This window comes from Panicum virgatum, chromosome 2N (genome assembly GCF_016808335.1).
Source record: "Panicum virgatum strain AP13 chromosome 2N, P.virgatum_v5, whole genome shotgun sequence".
Taxonomy (NCBI): Eukaryota; Viridiplantae; Streptophyta; class Magnoliopsida; order Poales; family Poaceae; genus Panicum; species Panicum virgatum.
The window spans coordinates 64,969,314-64,986,656 of NC_053146.1; the positions used below are offsets into that span (position 1 = coordinate 64,969,314).

Here is a 17,343-nt window from a genome sequence, read left to right on the forward strand (position 1 = left end):
ACCCCCTAATCTTCATATAAATTATCCACTTATGTCATTATAAAATAATATCAAATAACTCCTTAATTTTTTTTATATATTATCCAATGATAACATAATAAAAAATTAGAATGAACCTCAAATCTGAATCAAAATTATGTTATTATAATAAAATTTTAAAGCGCATCAATATAAAATTCTAAATTACTATTTCTATAATTATTAATATATTATTTATATAAACATACTAACATAATGTTTTGTCACCGTATATTCATGTATAAGAAAAGAGATAAGAATACCAATTTTCATGTTGTTCACATAGCTCAAATAAAATATTCAATTAAACACATATCAAACATATATGAATGTGTGATGTGAAGTGACAAAAGATTGTTAGTAACTAAACGTATTACATTTATTACAATTATATAATAATAAATATATATCTTTGCAGTACTGGATTATAATATTTAATTAATTAAAGAGTGTATGAGATAGATAATTATTAGATATCTCTAATTAGCCCGTGCAGGAGCACAGGTTGATAGACTAGTCCTAAAGAATATTTGTGGATTCAGTTGTACCACATTGTCAGCTCTAGTTATCTGCTAATGATCTCCGACCCTTACTAGTCAAGACTAGACTGGAACAAAATTCCCTGAACTGGGAGCCCTTTTGTGCAAAAACGGCGGTACCAGAACAACTATAAATTTTTCGTATCCTTTTTCCTGCCATTGCTGCCGCGCCCGCTGATCCGCCGCCTGCCTGCCGCCCCCGCTGCTTCGTTCCCCTCCCTCCTCGGCCTCCGCCAAAGCCAGCATCCTGAATCGGAGAAGCGAGAGCAGGGATTTCTGGGATTTTACCTCCCCTGAATCGGCTCGATGGGCTCGCTGGTCTCCTGCATGTCCGATCCTTGCCCGTCGGCGTCCCCGCCGCCGCAGGCGAAGCGGCGCTCCTCCACCTCCTCCCGCGGCCGTGGCGGCGGCGGCGGCGGGAGGGACTCCGCCAAGGCCACCATGGCCATCGACGAGGAGGCGTTGGCCGCCGCCGCGGCGCTCGTGCTGGGGCAGCGGGGCGCCGTGGGGGCGTTCGAGCGGTCTGCGTCGGTGCGCTGCGCGGCCAAGCGCCAGGGCCAGGGCCCGCCGCTGCCCCGGAGCAGCAGCACGCGCCCGAGGTCGCTCGCCGACCCCGAGCTCCAGCCGCAGCACCTGCTCGCCAAGGTGAGGACCTGCTTTCTCTCCCAGTCTCCCTCCCTCGCTTGCGCCTCTCGGCCCCATGCACTCCCCATTGCTTGGTCTGGTTGGTCTCCGTGCCGCCGCCTGCGCTGCGTTGAATCCTGGCGCTGTTTTCGATTGACTTCGGCCCGTTTTTCCTTCGGGTTCGTTTTCCTTCGATTGACTTGGTTGCCTTTGCGTTGCGTGTAAGAAACGTGCGGCTTTGGGTTTTTTTTTTTCCGCTTCCAAATTTTCAATTCTCGGATCTCTCGTTCTTGTGTTTTTCTCCCTTCGTTTCTGTTAAATTTAGGCCCCTTTCATGTTTGCTCGATTCGTTTGGCTCAGTCGTGGTAGGTGTAATGATCCCTGGTGGCGATCCTTCTCGCTCGTCTGATTCGGTGTATAATTTCCAGTATAATTCGATGCTGCTTTGCGGACGAATTCCTCTGATTTGTTTCTTGCCACATTTGCCTCCTGTTATCCTGTATCAACCGGTAGACGACATCTGTGACACTGCCTAGTGGGACCGGGCAATGTATTTCCCATGCCAGAGGCGAGCAAAGCAAGGTTTTGTTTGTTGAAACTGGAAAGCCTACAAATCCGGGCTGGTGCAATGCACATGTGGTTCTCCGCCTGTTTGCATCTGTTGATAGTATCCTGTTCAACGGTGGGCATTTGACCACGACCGAGCACTGATTTGGGAGTAACGTGGGAAACTTCGGTTGTGACAGATAGTAGTTGGTCATATGTATTGGGTCTTGTTCAGAAGCTCATCGTGCATGGGATCTGCTGAAACTGATTGCTTGTTGGTTCTGGTTCTTGTGCGATTATATTGGCATGTGTGTTCGTTACTCTGGAGATAGGACAAGGGAGGACCTGAGGGGATCTCAACTTGTGTGATGGTGGGGGATCTTGACTCTCGAGGTTGTTTCTTCAAATTGTTTCAGTATTGACACATACTACGTGTTGCGGGGATATGCTGCTGCCAGGTTTGCCTGAGTCCCTGATCATGACTGGGAGGGGCAGCCAGCGTGGCCACTAATTCTATTGACTTATATACTGGCATTTTCTGACGAAATAGTGGTGTTGACTAGTAAGAGGATACCATCTAGGAAGGAAACCCAGGTTGATTGGGTATGGAAGGTTTACGTTTGACGTTTTCAAAGTCATTTGTCAGCTGCCACCTGCCAAACGCATAAAGCTGGTATGCGATCAGTGAAAGGTTGAACAGAATCAGCATGGTATTTGTAGATAGCGTTTCTGTCTTTTAGTCCTTATCGGCAAATGACTCCACATTGGTGACTACAAGAATAATTTGTATACATATCCATCAGGACCTCAGATAGTTTTTCTAGTTTCCTCCCCACTTGAATAATAGTGTTTGACTATTCTTGTATTCCTGTTGTTTCTATTACCATAATTTTTTTACTCATGGTTCATTTCTCAAACAGGATTTGAATACTAAGGATTTGGAAACAAACATCATTGTTCTCGTTCATGGTGGTGGCTTTGGTGCTTGGTGTTGGTACAAGACTATATCACTTCTTGAAGATAGTGGGTTCAAAGTTAATGCCATTGACTTAACGGGCTCAGGGATTCACTCTTATGACACAAACAAGATTAGCAGTCTTTCAGAGTATTCTGAACCACTTACATCTTACCTTAAAGGCTTAGGTGATGCTCAAAAGGTTAACCCTCTTTCCATATATCAATTGTAGATGCTTTGAATATTTAGAAACTTAAATTCTATTTGGGATGATGCAGTAGCCTAAAAAATGACTGTTGTCGTGTTGTGCATGATGTTTAGTAATTTAGCCCCTTTCATTTTTTTCGAAGCGAGGCGTACCCCATTTCCATTACCAGAACGGAAATTCCAAGAGTTTACAGACATAGGACACAACGACAGCTAGAGAAAAGAGGAAAACTACGAGCCGGAGAACACAAGGTGAACTGAAGAGTGAAGGCGATACTTAGGTTTTGACTTTCAAAACCCAAGCACGCCTGGAGGATCACCTGCCGCTCTAGGCAAAGCCACAGACCGCAACAAGTTTAAACTACTTATTACAAAGTCAGGCAACCAGCCAGGAAGAAAGTGCACTGCAGAAACTAGATGTGAACGAAAAGGACCACCACATGATCGATCAAGCGTCTTCTTCTTCATCAGATAAGTCTTCTGTTGGAGCTGGCAGGTAGATTACCGGGCGAGGTTGTTGTGCTAACACCCTGTGAGCGCAGGCCAGCAGAATCTTCGCGCCTTCCACAATCTTGTCCTGTATCTCTGAACCATAAAGCCCTGCCCAGTAAGAAAGAAGAGCACAGATATGAATTACAATCTCAACCGGATGTTTCAGATTTTTGTTTTCAAAACAAGCCTCATTGCGGCGTTTCCAGATTGCCCAACAAATGGCAGCTAGGCAGAGTGTAAGTGGCAGTGCCACCAGGGAGCCAAGTGAGCATCCATTGCCTGTAATGATGCAAAGCAGAGGGAATATTGTTGGCCCTAAGGCATAAGCCAACTATCCCCCAAATTACTTTAGCTATGGAACATTGGAAGAAAAGATGGGTAATGGATTCAGGTTCTTGGCAAAAGGAGCAGGTAGGATCACCAGACCAGTGTCTTTTTAGCAAATTATCTTTAGTTAGAATTGCACCTTTTTCAACTAACCAGCAACAACAACAACAACAACAACAACAACATAGCCTTTTTTCACAAGCAAGTTGGGGTAGGCTTCAACTAACCAGCAAAAGATTTTAATTTTGTAAGGAAGCTTGGATTTCCAGATATGTTTGTAATGTAAACCAGAGGCATCAGAAGCCAGATGATTGTAAACAGTTTTGGTGGAAAACTTTCCAGATTTACTCCATTTCTAGGAGACCTCATCATCCCTATTGTCAAAATTATAAGAATAGACTTCATTCAAAATTTGTATCCAGAGATCAAACAAGAAAGGTGACAGCCATCTCCTGAAGTCAAGCTGTCCATTTTTATGTAGGACTTGGTGCACAGTAATGAATTTTTCATTACAAAGATCATAGAGAAAAGGTGCCCGAATACACAAAGGTTGATTATTAAGCCAAGAGTCTTCCCAAAAAAGGGTGTTTTTTCCATTGTTTACTTTCAAAGATCTTCCTTTGAGATAGATATGTCTTACACTCAATAAGTCTGTCCACACAGGGGAATCATCAATCTTATGCTTCACAGAACTAATTGTCCCATCTTTGAGATATTTAGCTTTGACAATGTCTTGCCAAAGCCCTTTTTCATTGTCTAATTTCCACCACCATTTACTTAAGAGGCTAACATTCATTTTCCTGATGCTCTTGATGCCCAAACCACCCCTATCTTTGCTTTGGCAAATGGTTTCCCATTTGATAAGGTGGTACTTACGTTTCAGACCATTGCCTTGCCAAAAGAAGGTTCTTCTTTGTTTGTCTAGTTTGTGAGTGATTGTTTTTGGTAAAAGATACATCGACATATGATATATGAAGGAACTTGATAAACTCGAGTTGATCAGAATGGTTCTGCCAGCAATGGACAGAGAACCAGCCTTCCATGTCATCAGTTTCTTCTCATTTTTCTCAACCAAAGGCTCCCAATCCTTAACATGTAGCCGACTAGGACTGACTGGAACCCCCAGGTATTTGATGGGGAAGGTACCAACTTGGCAATTAAAGATATCAGAATACTGCAAGTTCTTATTGTGATCTCCATGCACCAAAAGAACTTCACTTTTTGCAAAATTGATTTTCAGTCCAGACATTTGTTCATAGACATAGAGCAATAGTTTCATATCTCTGGCCATGTTTATATCATCTTTCAAGCAAATTATGGTGTCATCAGCGTATTGCAAGATGGCAACACCCTTTTCTACCAGATTGCTTGCAAGGCCACATAGAAGGCCATTATTTTGTGCCTGCCTTACCATTCTTGCAAGGCAGTCAGCAGCAAAATTAAACAACAGTGGGGACAGAGGGTCCCCCTGCCTGACCCCTTTGTAGCTTACAAAGTAGGGTCCTTCTTTATTGTTTAGTTTGACACATACTGTTCCTCCAGTGACTACTTGCTGAATCCAATCACACCAAGTTTCAGAAAAGCCCCATGCCTTTAAGCACGAGAAGAGGAATGCCCAGTTAACTTTGTCATAGGCTTTCTCAAAGTCTAATTTCAAGACAACTCCAATTTCATTTTTCCTCTTGGTCTCATGTAAAACCTCATGAAGAGTAAGAATCCCATTCATTATGTTTCTACCTTTGAGAAATGCAGATTGAGTACTGAGAATAAGCTTGTCAATCACCTTTTCCAATCTTATGGTTAACACTTTGGTAATCCATTTGTAGAGACAATTCAAAAGGCAAATGGGTCTAAATTGCTGAATTTTGGTAGCATCCTGAACTTTGGGCAAAAGAGTGATAACCCCATAATTCAGCCTTTTAACATCTAACTTCCTATTGTGGAAATCATTGAAAAGATCTAAGATATCAGCTTTTATTATGTTCCAGCAGCTTTGATAAAATTCTACAGGTATCTTATCAGGACCAGCAGCCTTATTTTTTTCCATAAGGAATAATGCACTTTTGATTTCTTCCTCACTAAAGGGTTGTGTTAACCAGAGATTATCATTGTCATTGACCTTTTCCCAAGAATTCCATAATTCTGGATTGATGGGAAAAGAGTTACCAGAGGCTGGGCCAAACAGGTTCTTATAGTACTCAGTTGCATGAGAGAGCAAATTTGCATCACCTTCAATTATAGTATCACCAGCTTCCAGTGATATAATGGTGTTTCTTCTTTTTCTCCCATTGGCAACCCTATGAAAAAACTCAGTATTACTATCTCCCTCCAGGAGCCATTTGGTTTGAGATCTTTTGGCCCAATACAATTCTTCCATTTCATTAGATTTCATGAGGTGATGCAGAAGCTGAGATTTTCTCGACATCTGATCCAAGGACAAATAAGACTCCTCCTCAAGCTTTTCAAGATCCAAAAGTTCATTTTGTATATTAATTCTTTCCTTTCTTTGGAGCCCCTGCTTGTTAAACCCCCAGCCTTTGAAATGTTGCTCGAATCTTTTTAATTTGATTTGAATCCTATCAAGAGGTGTTGAAGCATAGCAGGGTTTCTCCCATATTTCTTGCATAGTAGGAATGAAATCTGATTCCTTTAGCCAAGCCAATTCAAATCTGAAGCTCAGTTTCTTTAGTGGGGTGTTTATTTGTGTAGATAAGATAAGAGGGTTGTGATCAGAAACTTCCCTTGGAAGCTTGTATACTAAAGCAGTAGGAAATAATTGTTCCCAAGATTTATGCACCAAGATTCTGTCCAACTTCTCAAGAGTAGGAATTTCACGATTATTAGACCAAGTGAATTTTCCACCAGTCATGTATAATTCCATTAAATCTTGAGAAGAAATGATATAGTTGAACAGATCTGTGTGTTTATGAACACCAGTGTTATTATTTTTTTCAGAAGCAAACCTAATAATGTTAAAATCACCTCCTACTAGGAGAGGTTCTTGGCTTCTATTGCAAAAGTTAGCCAATTCGGCTAGAAACTCATCCTTATTTTCTTCTTGAGCAGCCCCATAGACATTTAGAAAATTCCATTTTTTCTTGAGGGATTTATCCCACAAGTCCATTTGGAGCATGTATTTGCCTTCACAAAAAGAACCCACATCCATCTTGTCTGTATTGATCCCACTCAAAATACCACCAGATCTGCCTCTAGCAGGGATCCATTTCCATAAATAATGTTTATAAGGATCAAAATTTTCTAACATTCTTTCAGTTATATCCCCCACAATGGTTTCTTGCAAACCAATAAAATGGAATTGATGTTCTAGAATGAGATTTCTGAGGTAAGAGGAGACACCAGTTTTCCTGACGCCTCTGCAGTTCCATATTAAACCTTTCATTTTTTCATTTTTCCAGTATGTTTTTTCTTAGTAAGGAGTGACTCATGGATTCCATGAGGATCATCCCTCCCCTTCATCAGAGCACTAGGATTTTCCTTGTGCTTGGTTTTAGGAGGCTTCCTCCCAGATAAGCTTAACCTTCTCACTGATTTCCTGTTTCTCTTGGAAAGAACAGGAATAAAGTCATCATCTATAGCTAGACTACTTGATTCATCCTCACTATAATTAAAATCAGATTCAGATTGTTCCAAAATGTTCTCCACATGAGGTTCTAAAGTAGAATTATGAATGGGTGCAGTTGCTTTTTTATGGAGATCAAATCTAGCTTTTTCTAACTCTCTAAGCAGGTCAATAGACTGAAATTCAGTGTGATTAATAATAGCACCCATATCATTAGCTTTTTGAATAATAGTCTCATTGTCTAGAGCAGAAAAAGAGTTTTGGATAAGTAAGTCAATACCTTGTAGGGATCTTTTCTGAGAGGAGTTGCCCATAGTCTTCTTGATGTCTTCCTGAATCCTCTCACTTGTCCTTCTTTCAGTTCTCTGAGCTTTCATCATCTCACAAGGGTTAAGTAATTCTTTCAGATTGATGTCCTGATTCTCCAGATTGTTGCCAGGCACCATGGTAGTCATGGGTTTACCGGATGAAGTACCTTCAGAGTGTATAGTGAACAAGCTATGTGACTTCATTGGATTAACACTGTATTCACATTCAGCCATCCCCAGATTCTCTCTTCTTGTAGAGGACTCAACATTATCCCCAATAATTTGATTCACTTGACCTTCAAAATCAGCACTGCTGCCACTATTGTCTGAGTATTCTTCCTCATTCTCGGGCACATAAGTGGCTGCAAGAATGGCCTCTTCAGCTAAGTCAGCTACCATGTTCTTTTCAACAGACATACCTTTTGAAGCCAAATTCTTAGTAAAGGAAAATTTTCCAGGAGCAGAACCACAAAGCCTAGTGGAAGGATGTCCCACAGTACCAAAAACATATTTCTATGAGTCATCAGCAGCTTTTGTATCTTTGGCCTGTGGATTGTTCTCATGATAGACTTGCTGTTTACCTTGCAGAGTAGTATTGCCCAAATTCTGGCCATTTCCATCTTTAGAACTAGAAGCATTAATGTTGATACTTTCAGTTCTTGGTTTTTTGGGGCTAGGATAAATATCAGGAATGTCAACTTCCCCAGCAGCAGTTTGATCACCCAGTTGTTCTTCTTGGGAATATTCTCTGTCAAAGAAAAAGTCATAGATGTAAAGGCCCAAAGTTCCTTCAGCAGATGATGGTACTAACTCCACATTTCTGCAAGCAATTTTGATTCTCACATAATCTCTGCTGAATCTAGTCTGTTCATCAATAGCCATGGTTTTACCAACAAGTCCTCCAATCTTAGCAATAGTTCTCAAACCCCTTTGGTCCACTGGTATCCCCCTAACTTTGAACCAAGCTTGTTGTAACTGTCCTTTGGCAGAAGAAGCAGAGGTCCAAGGCTCAACTGAGAACTGTACATCAAGACCCTTAACACCCAGGTTGAACTTGCTTTATTCCAACACCATCTTTGCATTAGGGAATCTCATGGTGAATTTGTTGTCAGCTATCTTCCTAGCTGACCATTTCCAATGTTCACTACTAACCACTGACTTGAACTCATTCTCAAGTTGTTTAGAGGTGAGATCTCCCCTACTGACAGTGATGATAGCAGTACTAGATTTTTCCCTAGAAGTCTTAGGATCAATGTTCTCATCAATATAGAAGAAGCTTTGATTACTGACCTGAGCAGCACACAATTCAGGTCCTACATTCTAGAAGGGTTCTCTTTTGCAGTCTAAAGTAGTGTGGTTGGCAAACCCACAAAGTTCACATAACATATTTCTCCTACACTCCTCAGTAGTATGATTCTTCAGCCCACACACAGCGCAAGCAGCTTTTGTAGAACCAGGCCTGAATTGATTGTCAGTAGGTTGTGTCTTAAGATGAACTGGTTTGTTTCCTTCTCCTTGTTTACCCTCTTGCTGTTTCAGTATCTCACCAGATTCTTCATGTATGAAGGCTCCTTTCTGCTTGTCCTCTTTGGATAACCATCTTTCTTTATCTGAAGCTCTCTCAGTCTGATCAGGTTCAGAAGCTTTGCCCGCCGCACGATCCCAATTGCCAGATGAAGACCCGCCTGCGGATTCATTCTTCTTGGAAGAAGCATTATATGATCCAGATCCCTGCCAATCTGTAACACCCCGGGTGTTAATCACCTATAATTAAGGTTAGTCAAGGGGTTAACATGATCATTAGCATTAAACCTGCATGAACAAAACCACTAAATAAAATTTTGCTAGTAATTTAATCTAGGTGATGAGGAAATTTCGTTTAAAACGATTTGTAATAAAGGGTTCGAACCATTTTCAAAAATCAGAATCGACTCAATCTAGATTTTATCGCCTTGGAACTGATTGGGCCCGGATAGTCCGGAAATATGTCCGGATAGTCCGGACCTGCCTGGACACTCCGGAATTACGTCCGGATACTCTGGACCAGGTGGTTGGACTTCTATAAACACCCGGCCCTGTACTCTTTTCTCTCTCATTTCCTTTTTCCTCCTCCAGCTCGGGACGTGCCGAGCCGAGCTGTGCTCGCCTCCGACGGCGTCCCGGCCATCTCCGGCTGCAGTTCGTCGATCCCTTCTACGTGGACCTTCCCAACCACGTCCCGCACCTCCGCCGCACCTCCATGAGCCTCGCTCGAGCTTCCCCCGGCAGGAATCGACGGCCCTATCGCCGACCGCCATGGGAGTGCCGCCCGAGCTCCGCCCCTTCGCGTCGATCCGCTTCTCCGGTTCTCCTCCACCCAAATCGATCATGGGAATGGATTCCTGGTGAGCTCCTCCACCTTCCCCACCCCTTTCCCCGGCCCTTTCTCCGCTGCTCCGTGCGCCGCGCGCGCTGCTGCACCCCGTGGCATACACAGTAGTTTGCCCTTTTGTTAGGTTCACCCGAATACTCCGAAAAATCTGGATATTCCGGATATAAAATCCGGATATTCCGGGTTACATTAGGATTGTTAAGTGTAAATTGTGCAAACTAGTAGTGTTTATACTCGGTACTGGTTAAGTTATCATATTTGCATTCTCATGTCATATGCATCTCGTGTAGATGCGCTAGATGTACAATGCGTGAACGTGAAGCACGCGATGTTGGAACCGAACCCCAAGACGGTGTTCGGTGGACATCTCCAGAAGATGGAAGGACCCTAAGGGGCAACCGAAGACCCGACCCAAGGTCGGAAGGGCTCAAGGCCTTGATAGCATTAACACTGACTTAGTGTTACCCCCAGGCAAGTCCCGGTGCATGTCCTATTATTTTTAAATTTATGACACCTATATATGTTTCTAATACTTGTGCATTAGATTCAGGAATTGTTTGGAACCCTAGTTGCATGATCCTTAGGTTTTCCTGAGTTATACTAGTATGTATAGGGCGATAGCAGTGCTATGCTTAATGGTTCCCGATAGAAGACGAGTGATCTCTTGTCACTCGCGAGATATAGGATGTTTAGAAGTCGAGTAATTTCCGATTACTCGCGAGATATAAGATATATTTATATTACAGTACATGAGTTATTGAATTTGATATGGAAATTGAGACCGGACGGGGGAATGATGAGGATGTTTAGGGATGGCAGCAGGACAGGGTTTCTGGGTGCCTTAGCCTCGTCTGTGTCGATTAAGGACTGGTCGTTGTCGGCAGTGCTGATCGGGGATTGAACTGTACTAACCGCATGCCAGGAGTAGGAGGCAGTCGAAACCGGTAAGCCGAGTACTGCTTTGCTTCGAAAGTACAGGACTCCATCTCACCTCCTGGGGTAGTCGAGTAGTCGCGGAGAAACGGGGATGCATATATTACTTTTGATGGTCTCACGTTGAGCTCGGCTGACCATATGATGGTGGGGCGGTCCTGTAGTTCGAGGCGGAGAGGGGAAAGGTCGGTGCGTGGGGTCCGACGGGGCTTTTACGTGCCGTGTTGGTTAGGTCCACCTTGCAAGGTTAAATCGAATCGATTCGCCGTGTCTCGCGGTTATGAGGGCCTTGATCTCTTTGCTGCATCGTAGTCTCATGATAGAATGAGGAGGATATGTATGAATATGACTATGAACACATTGAATTATTATTTGATTGCACCACCATGCTTGCTATAGTTGATTCATGCAAATATTAGATTAGAGTTAATTTGTATAGAATCTGGGGCTAAAATACTGAAAGTAAGGAATTACTTTAGTCGTTTTTCTGCAAAATAACCACCAGCCAAATGTCTTGCATGTCTAGGTATGTGGGCTAAGTTATACCCACTGATCGGGTAAGTCTTGCTGAGTATTAGTTGCTCAGGGTTTGTTGTTACCCTATTTCAAGTATAAGAGCTAACTAGGTTTCACATCGGTGGGCTCGATGTGGCGCCTCGTCTTCACGTCTTGGTAGTTCTCGACTTATTTAGTTTATTTTACTATTTCTCTAGTGAAAATGCTCTGTAAGTTAGATTCCCTTCCGCTGCTATCATTTATTTTGTAAATTTTAAATTTAAAGATGTTTTGTCAAAGCCTTAATATTATTTACTATTTTTGTAAAATTGTATCTTGCTGGTACCTTCTGCGCTCGCCTTCGTGCGAGACTTCTGATGTGTTTCGATCGGCCTGTGGGTTGGAAACAGCTTGTCAAGTTACACTTAATTAAGCTAATGCACCAAAGGATGGTGGTTACGCTTAATTAAGCGTTTTAACTCGACGGGTCTGTCTCACAATCTCCCCTATGCATGCCTTGACCGAACGATTCACCAGTAGACATGTTCATTCCCCCCCCCCCCCCCTTCTATTAGCCAAGTCAGATCTGTCCTCAAACTGAGAGTGCCTTCCATCTTGTTCAAAATCTCCATTGTTGCCGCGACCGTGATCCTGTCCTCTCTGATCTCGACCATCTATACGTTGCCAAACATTGTTGCGCGCGTTCGTGCGACCAGCCCCACGACCTTGACGCCCCAAACCGAATCCCTCTCTTCTACTCATGATGTTGCCCGAATCCAAACCAGATGAAGAACAGACTACTTGGGCATAGGATTTGGGATTTACCTGAGAGGCTTGTGGTTGCAGGAAGTACCCCACGAACCTGTCGATCGACTCGAACTGGGAGGGGGCTTTGGTAGGAGCAGGGTTGACAAACCCTAGCCGCCTATGGTCGGCCTCCTTGTGCTGGCTTCCAGCGCCATGAAGGACCTCTAGGTTTTGTCGAACAGGAACCTGATTCGTGCCGCGTGTCCCCTGAAAGGGATCAACGCCCAGCAATCCTTCGCGAATCCGACAAAACAGAGGTAATCTCACCACTCCCGGTTTCGGGATCTTCCCGAAACCAGTTCTGTGGGGATCCACCAGCAGAAAGATTCCCTCTGCAGGGATCTGGGCTGACTCCGAAAGCTTGTCAGAAACGTGTTTCTTCGATTCCCAACGAAATTGGATTGGAACATGCTTGAGATTAATCGACTAAGAATCTAGGCGATCAATCGGAAAATTTGCATCCGAGAAAGATCGCCGGAAAGCACGAGATGAGGAATCGCACGGGAAGGAGATGGAGGCGCCAGGACTCCGCCCTAGAGGAACAGGACGAAACATCCTCCCGCCAGTCGTTTATGTCCAACTCTTCTTCTTGTTGTTGTTTTGACGCGTAGCAGGAGGAGAAGCTCGTACAAACTCTTGGAGGGGAAGATCACCATTTAGCCCCTTTCATGCTTTATAGTTTTAATATTATTAGCATATAGGAGTTGCTTGCCTGTAGGGACTTTCCAATGTATTAATATAACAAAGGCCTGCTTGAGCATAGTCCATAATTATATCCAGGCAAAGATAAATTCTTGTCTTTAACTTAATTTCTGGGATGGCCTACTGCTTAGGTTTTATAATATGCAAAGTGGGATGCCATTAGCTAATTTATTGTAAGCTAAGATTATGTAGTGGCAAACGTGCTTGTTCCTTGGGCAAGAATAGATAGTGCAGCAGCATGAAAATTGTGAGCGAAGTGTTAATCTAAGTGTCTAATGTCCTTGAGCGATACTTTAGTCTTTTGGGTGTGAGGTCGAAACTAGTAGTTAATAACCCAATGTAGAAATAGCGAACTAGGGGAAATCATTAATAAGCCACAATTATCCTTAGTGTTCTGCCGGATTAAATATGTATGTGTTATGTGTGCTAAATTCTGTAGACCTTTTTTTTTGCAAAGATCAAAATCATAACAGGAATCATGTTAACTAATTCTCAAATCACAGATTGAACCAGTTCTAGATATGATTTGATGCTTGGAATAACCTTATTATTATGTATGCACCAATGACATAAGGTAGTTGAGAGCTACTCAGCTTGATCTATATTTCCTTAAACTGATTCCCAGGAATTCTTTGTGAATGCTCCAATATCATCTTAATATTTAACCAGAATTTTGAGAAAAGTTCTTAGCAGTGCAATATTGATAGGAACTGTTCAGGAGATTTTTATACTGTAATGTTCGGATTTATATGAAGATCCCTGCTTTCTTTTTTTGCACATAACCTCTTCATCTTTTACCAGAAATATAACAATTCTATACTCTACCATTATGCAGGTGATTTTGGTTGGACATGATTTTGGTGGTGCATGTATATCCTACGCAATGGAGATGTTCCCGTCCAAAGTTGCCAAGGCTGTTTTCCTCTGCGCAGCAATGCTGACAAATAGACACAGTGCCCTTGGCATGTTCCAACAGCAGGTTGATTTCCTGCTGCAGCATTAATTTTGTTGAATGATAACATAAACAAAATCAAACAGACAAACACTGAATGTTGTCTTTTCTCGCTCATCCAAATTACACTGTCTTTCTATGATTATGTGCTGATCCCATTCTTCCGCTCCAGATGGACACAAATGGCACTCTCCAAAAGGCACAGGAATTCATATACTCCAACGGCAAGGACCGGCCTCCAACCGCCATCAACATCGACAAGGCACTGCTGAGAGGCTTGTTATTCAACCAGAGCCCTTCCAAGGTAGGAGCACTATGTTTCTGTCAAGGACAATAATCTCCAATCACATAACTGAATCCTGGTTCTGAATTCTGAAGTTCTTACACCCCCTACCTTGTGCTCGTGAAGGATGTGTCGCTGGCCTCAGTGTCGATGAGGCCCATCCCCTTCGCCCCTCTGCTGGAAAAGCTCGTGCTAACCGCTGAGAACTACGGCTCGGTGCGGCGGTTCTACGTGGAGACCACGGAGGACAACGCCATTCCCCTCCCTCTACAGCAGAGCATGTGTGGCACCAACCCGCCGGAGAAGGTGCTGCGTCTGAAGGGGGCAGACCACGCGCCTTTCTTCTCCGAACCACAGGCGCTGCACAAGACACTGGTCGAGATAGCCACCATGCCTCCGGTCCAGGCGTCTTGAGATCACGTTTTCATAGCTTCAGGTTTTGCCGGCAGGTGAGCGTGCATGGCTGGTGTACATGCTGAGGATGTAAGGATGTTGTCAGAGGTGCGGCGGCATAGCAGGGCTATAGAATCTCTCACCGTCATTTCTGAAGATGCATGTGGCATCCTTCGGTTGTGGACTGACATGGTGACATCTTGATCTTCGGGGCAACTATCACTACTGAATCCCGTCTAGAAAAAGTTTGGAAAGGTGAAATTTCACGAGATTTCTGTGATGCTTCAGCTTATGTGAAATTTCACATTTCAGATATAGGGCCTTGACCACTTCAGTATGTGTAACTCTACAACAGCCAAAAAGGAAAATGATAGTAAAGAAACATCTTTTTTTCTCTCTCTTATGAGGTCTATGCTCGTGTGTTGCGATGGGTAAAATGAAACACTTAATTCTTTTTTATTTTGCATAAATTAGATAGATCCGTTAGAATTTCATGCATTCTCTATCAGCTGCGAAACACTTCCAAGATTGGAAAGACGAAGCATAAATGAACAGTAAGTCACCAGAAGCTAGGCTAAAATGCGCGGCCTTCCATCTTATCCGGAGGCACTTCAAATTTGCTTTGTTAGTTGCAAGTAGCTGGAATGGAAAAGAAAACTAAAATCATTATCATCTCGATTCACACATTTATTTCAAGCAGAATTTAACTTGACAAAAAAAAATCGGCGACTTGAGACTAGACAGAAATTTTCAGAAACAAAAACTTCTGCTGAAAAGTTGAAACAAAGCAAAAAATAGTTCGGTAATAAAAAATCTGAAGAAAAATTTATGCAATTTTTTTAAAAAAATAATCAGAAAAAATAAATAAATAATTGAGAACAAAACTTAAGAGAGAAAAAAAACTTTGGCAAAGGGGGAAATTTTTCGGAAGAAACGAATGTGAACAAAAAACCAAAAAGATAAAGTTGGAGCAAAAACTTTTGGAAGAAAAAAATTGGAGAACAGAAGTTTTAGAAAAAAAAATGGAGAGCGAATGTTATATATCCATCTGTTTCAAATTATATGCAGTTTGACTTTTTTAACATAAAACTTTTGAAAATTAATATAAAAGTTTGCATCCTCGAACCTTGTACCGAGCACCCCAGATCAGAGATCTCCCTGAACGGCCGAACCCCATAACCAGGATCTCATCAGTTTGCCCGGAGTATTTGAGAACAGACAGCCCTGCGGGGGGCCCACGGAAGCAGCATGGCCGGCTGGCGTTCCCGGTTCCCACAATTCATAGACTCAGATGGTTCATTCATTGGGAGTGTCAAAATCACGAGTGGTACTAAAATCACAATTTTTTCGGCTGTGACACCGTTGCCGGCCGGCCTCGCCAAGGCCGCGGCCAATGGGGCGACGGGCCCTGACGCCGCAGCTCGCCTCGCAGGACAACACGCCGCGCACCGGGCCCTGATCCCGCCGGCGGGAGTAAAGCATGGGCAGAAACGCAGGGAGGACGGTATTAATGACAGTGTAAACAGGAGGGTTAAAGGAGGGTTAAACAGGAGGTCTCGGCCCGTTCCGTTATGGGCCGGGCGGCCTCATCGGAATGGGTCCGTATCAATTTAGTCAGTATGGGCCGTGTGGGGACGGCTGCCGTGTGTCTTCCTCCCTAGAAGCTTCTAGAGAAAAACCTCTCCTCACCGGGTTCTGGGCTGGGCCCCCCATGTTGCCATGTTGGAGCCTGATGATAGCGAGTAGGCCGGAAAAAGGTACCGTGAACTCTGAAAAAAGAGCACTAGAGATGGCTCTGAAGAAGAGTTAATTTCCTGAATGCCACTGAAATTTTTGCCAATTCCTTGAATGCCACTAAATGACATTGAAGAGATTTTTTATATGTCTATGACATGTGGGGTTAATGGCAATTAAGGAATTGGCTAAAATTTTAATGGCATTGAGGGAATGTGCCCGAAGAAGAAACTGACGATCCGATGGGAATCGGAACGGGACGGACGCATGGCGTAGGGGCTGCATGGGTCACAACTCACAGATGCATGAACCATCACCACTAGAACTAAAACCCAGCCCACCATCGCTGCAGCTGTTTTTGTTTGCTCTCCTTCCGGAACTGTTTCTACATACGAGCTGTCTGCACTAAGTAAATTGCGCAATAATCTGACATCCTCTCGAAACGTATTGCCATTTGCCAACCAATAATCTCTCTAGCCTCCCTCATGGATATGTAGCGTGCCGTGAAGGCCTGGCTATTCTTTGCGCCTCTGTGTAGCAAAAGGCAGCAGCAGTTTCTGAATTTCGTTCGCAGAGATTTGCCACATCATCCATGAACAGTCGTCGCTGTCTGCGTACCATGTCGATCGCCAGCTCGGCAGGAACCGATCGTCGGGTTCAACTTTAGTGGGGAAAAAAAGCGAATAAATGAATTTGAAAGAGGAAGTTATTGGCGCAAATTAAATCGATCCACGACCTTTTCTTGGCACTTGCAGCGGAAACGTCGTATCAGTTTTTGGACGGACGACGGGCAGCTTGAATTTCGCGATGGCGAAAACAAACAAACAAACGACCAAACACAGCTCGCTACATACGGCAACTCCACTCCTAGTAGGAGCAGTGTCCCTTGCACAAAAGGGAGTTCGATCTTGAAGTGTGCACTCTAGCTAGCTGCTAGCCTACACTATACACACAAAAAATTAAAAAAAAATGTCAGGACAGGGACTTCCATCAAATGGCTCTCATGAGTTGCCCGGCCTATCTCACGTTGGCTAGCTGCGCTTGGACCATAAAAACGAAGGCCCCATGAAGCAACGA

At 43.4% G+C, this 17,343-nt stretch overlaps 2 protein-coding genes across 3 annotated transcripts; one reads left to right on the forward strand and one right to left on the reverse strand.

Moving 5' to 3' along the window:
* The first annotated feature begins 707 nt into the window (after nucleotides 1-707).
* LOC120658566 (putative methylesterase 11, chloroplastic) lies at nucleotides 708-14,931 on the forward strand. Its single transcript, XM_039936832.1, has 5 exons — nucleotides 708-1,202; nucleotides 2,648-2,884; nucleotides 13,740-13,883; nucleotides 14,029-14,160; nucleotides 14,266-14,931. The coding sequence occupies exons 1-5, from the start codon at nucleotides 864-866 to the stop codon at nucleotides 14,551-14,553; spliced, it is 1,140 nt and encodes a 379-aa protein (XP_039792766.1). The 5' UTR covers nucleotides 708-863; the 3' UTR covers nucleotides 14,554-14,931.
* LOC120658616 lies at nucleotides 2,999-12,972 on the reverse strand. Of its 2 annotated transcripts, none has more exons than XM_039936887.1 (3): nucleotides 12,221-12,972; nucleotides 7,569-9,360; nucleotides 2,999-3,489 (listed from the first exon to the last, which is right to left on the reverse strand). In XM_039936887.1, the coding sequence occupies exons 2-3, from the start codon at nucleotides 8,011-8,013 to the stop codon at nucleotides 3,338-3,340; spliced, it is 597 nt and encodes a 198-aa protein (XP_039792821.1). In that variant the 5' UTR covers nucleotides 8,014-9,360; nucleotides 12,221-12,972; the 3' UTR covers nucleotides 2,999-3,337. The 2 variants fall into 2 exon arrangements, with proteins under 2 accessions (XP_039792821.1, XP_039792822.1); XM_039936888.1 differs by having other exon boundaries at nucleotides 3,113-3,489; nucleotides 7,569-9,335; nucleotides 12,221-12,337.
* Nucleotides 14,932-17,343: the final 2,412 nt, after the last annotated feature.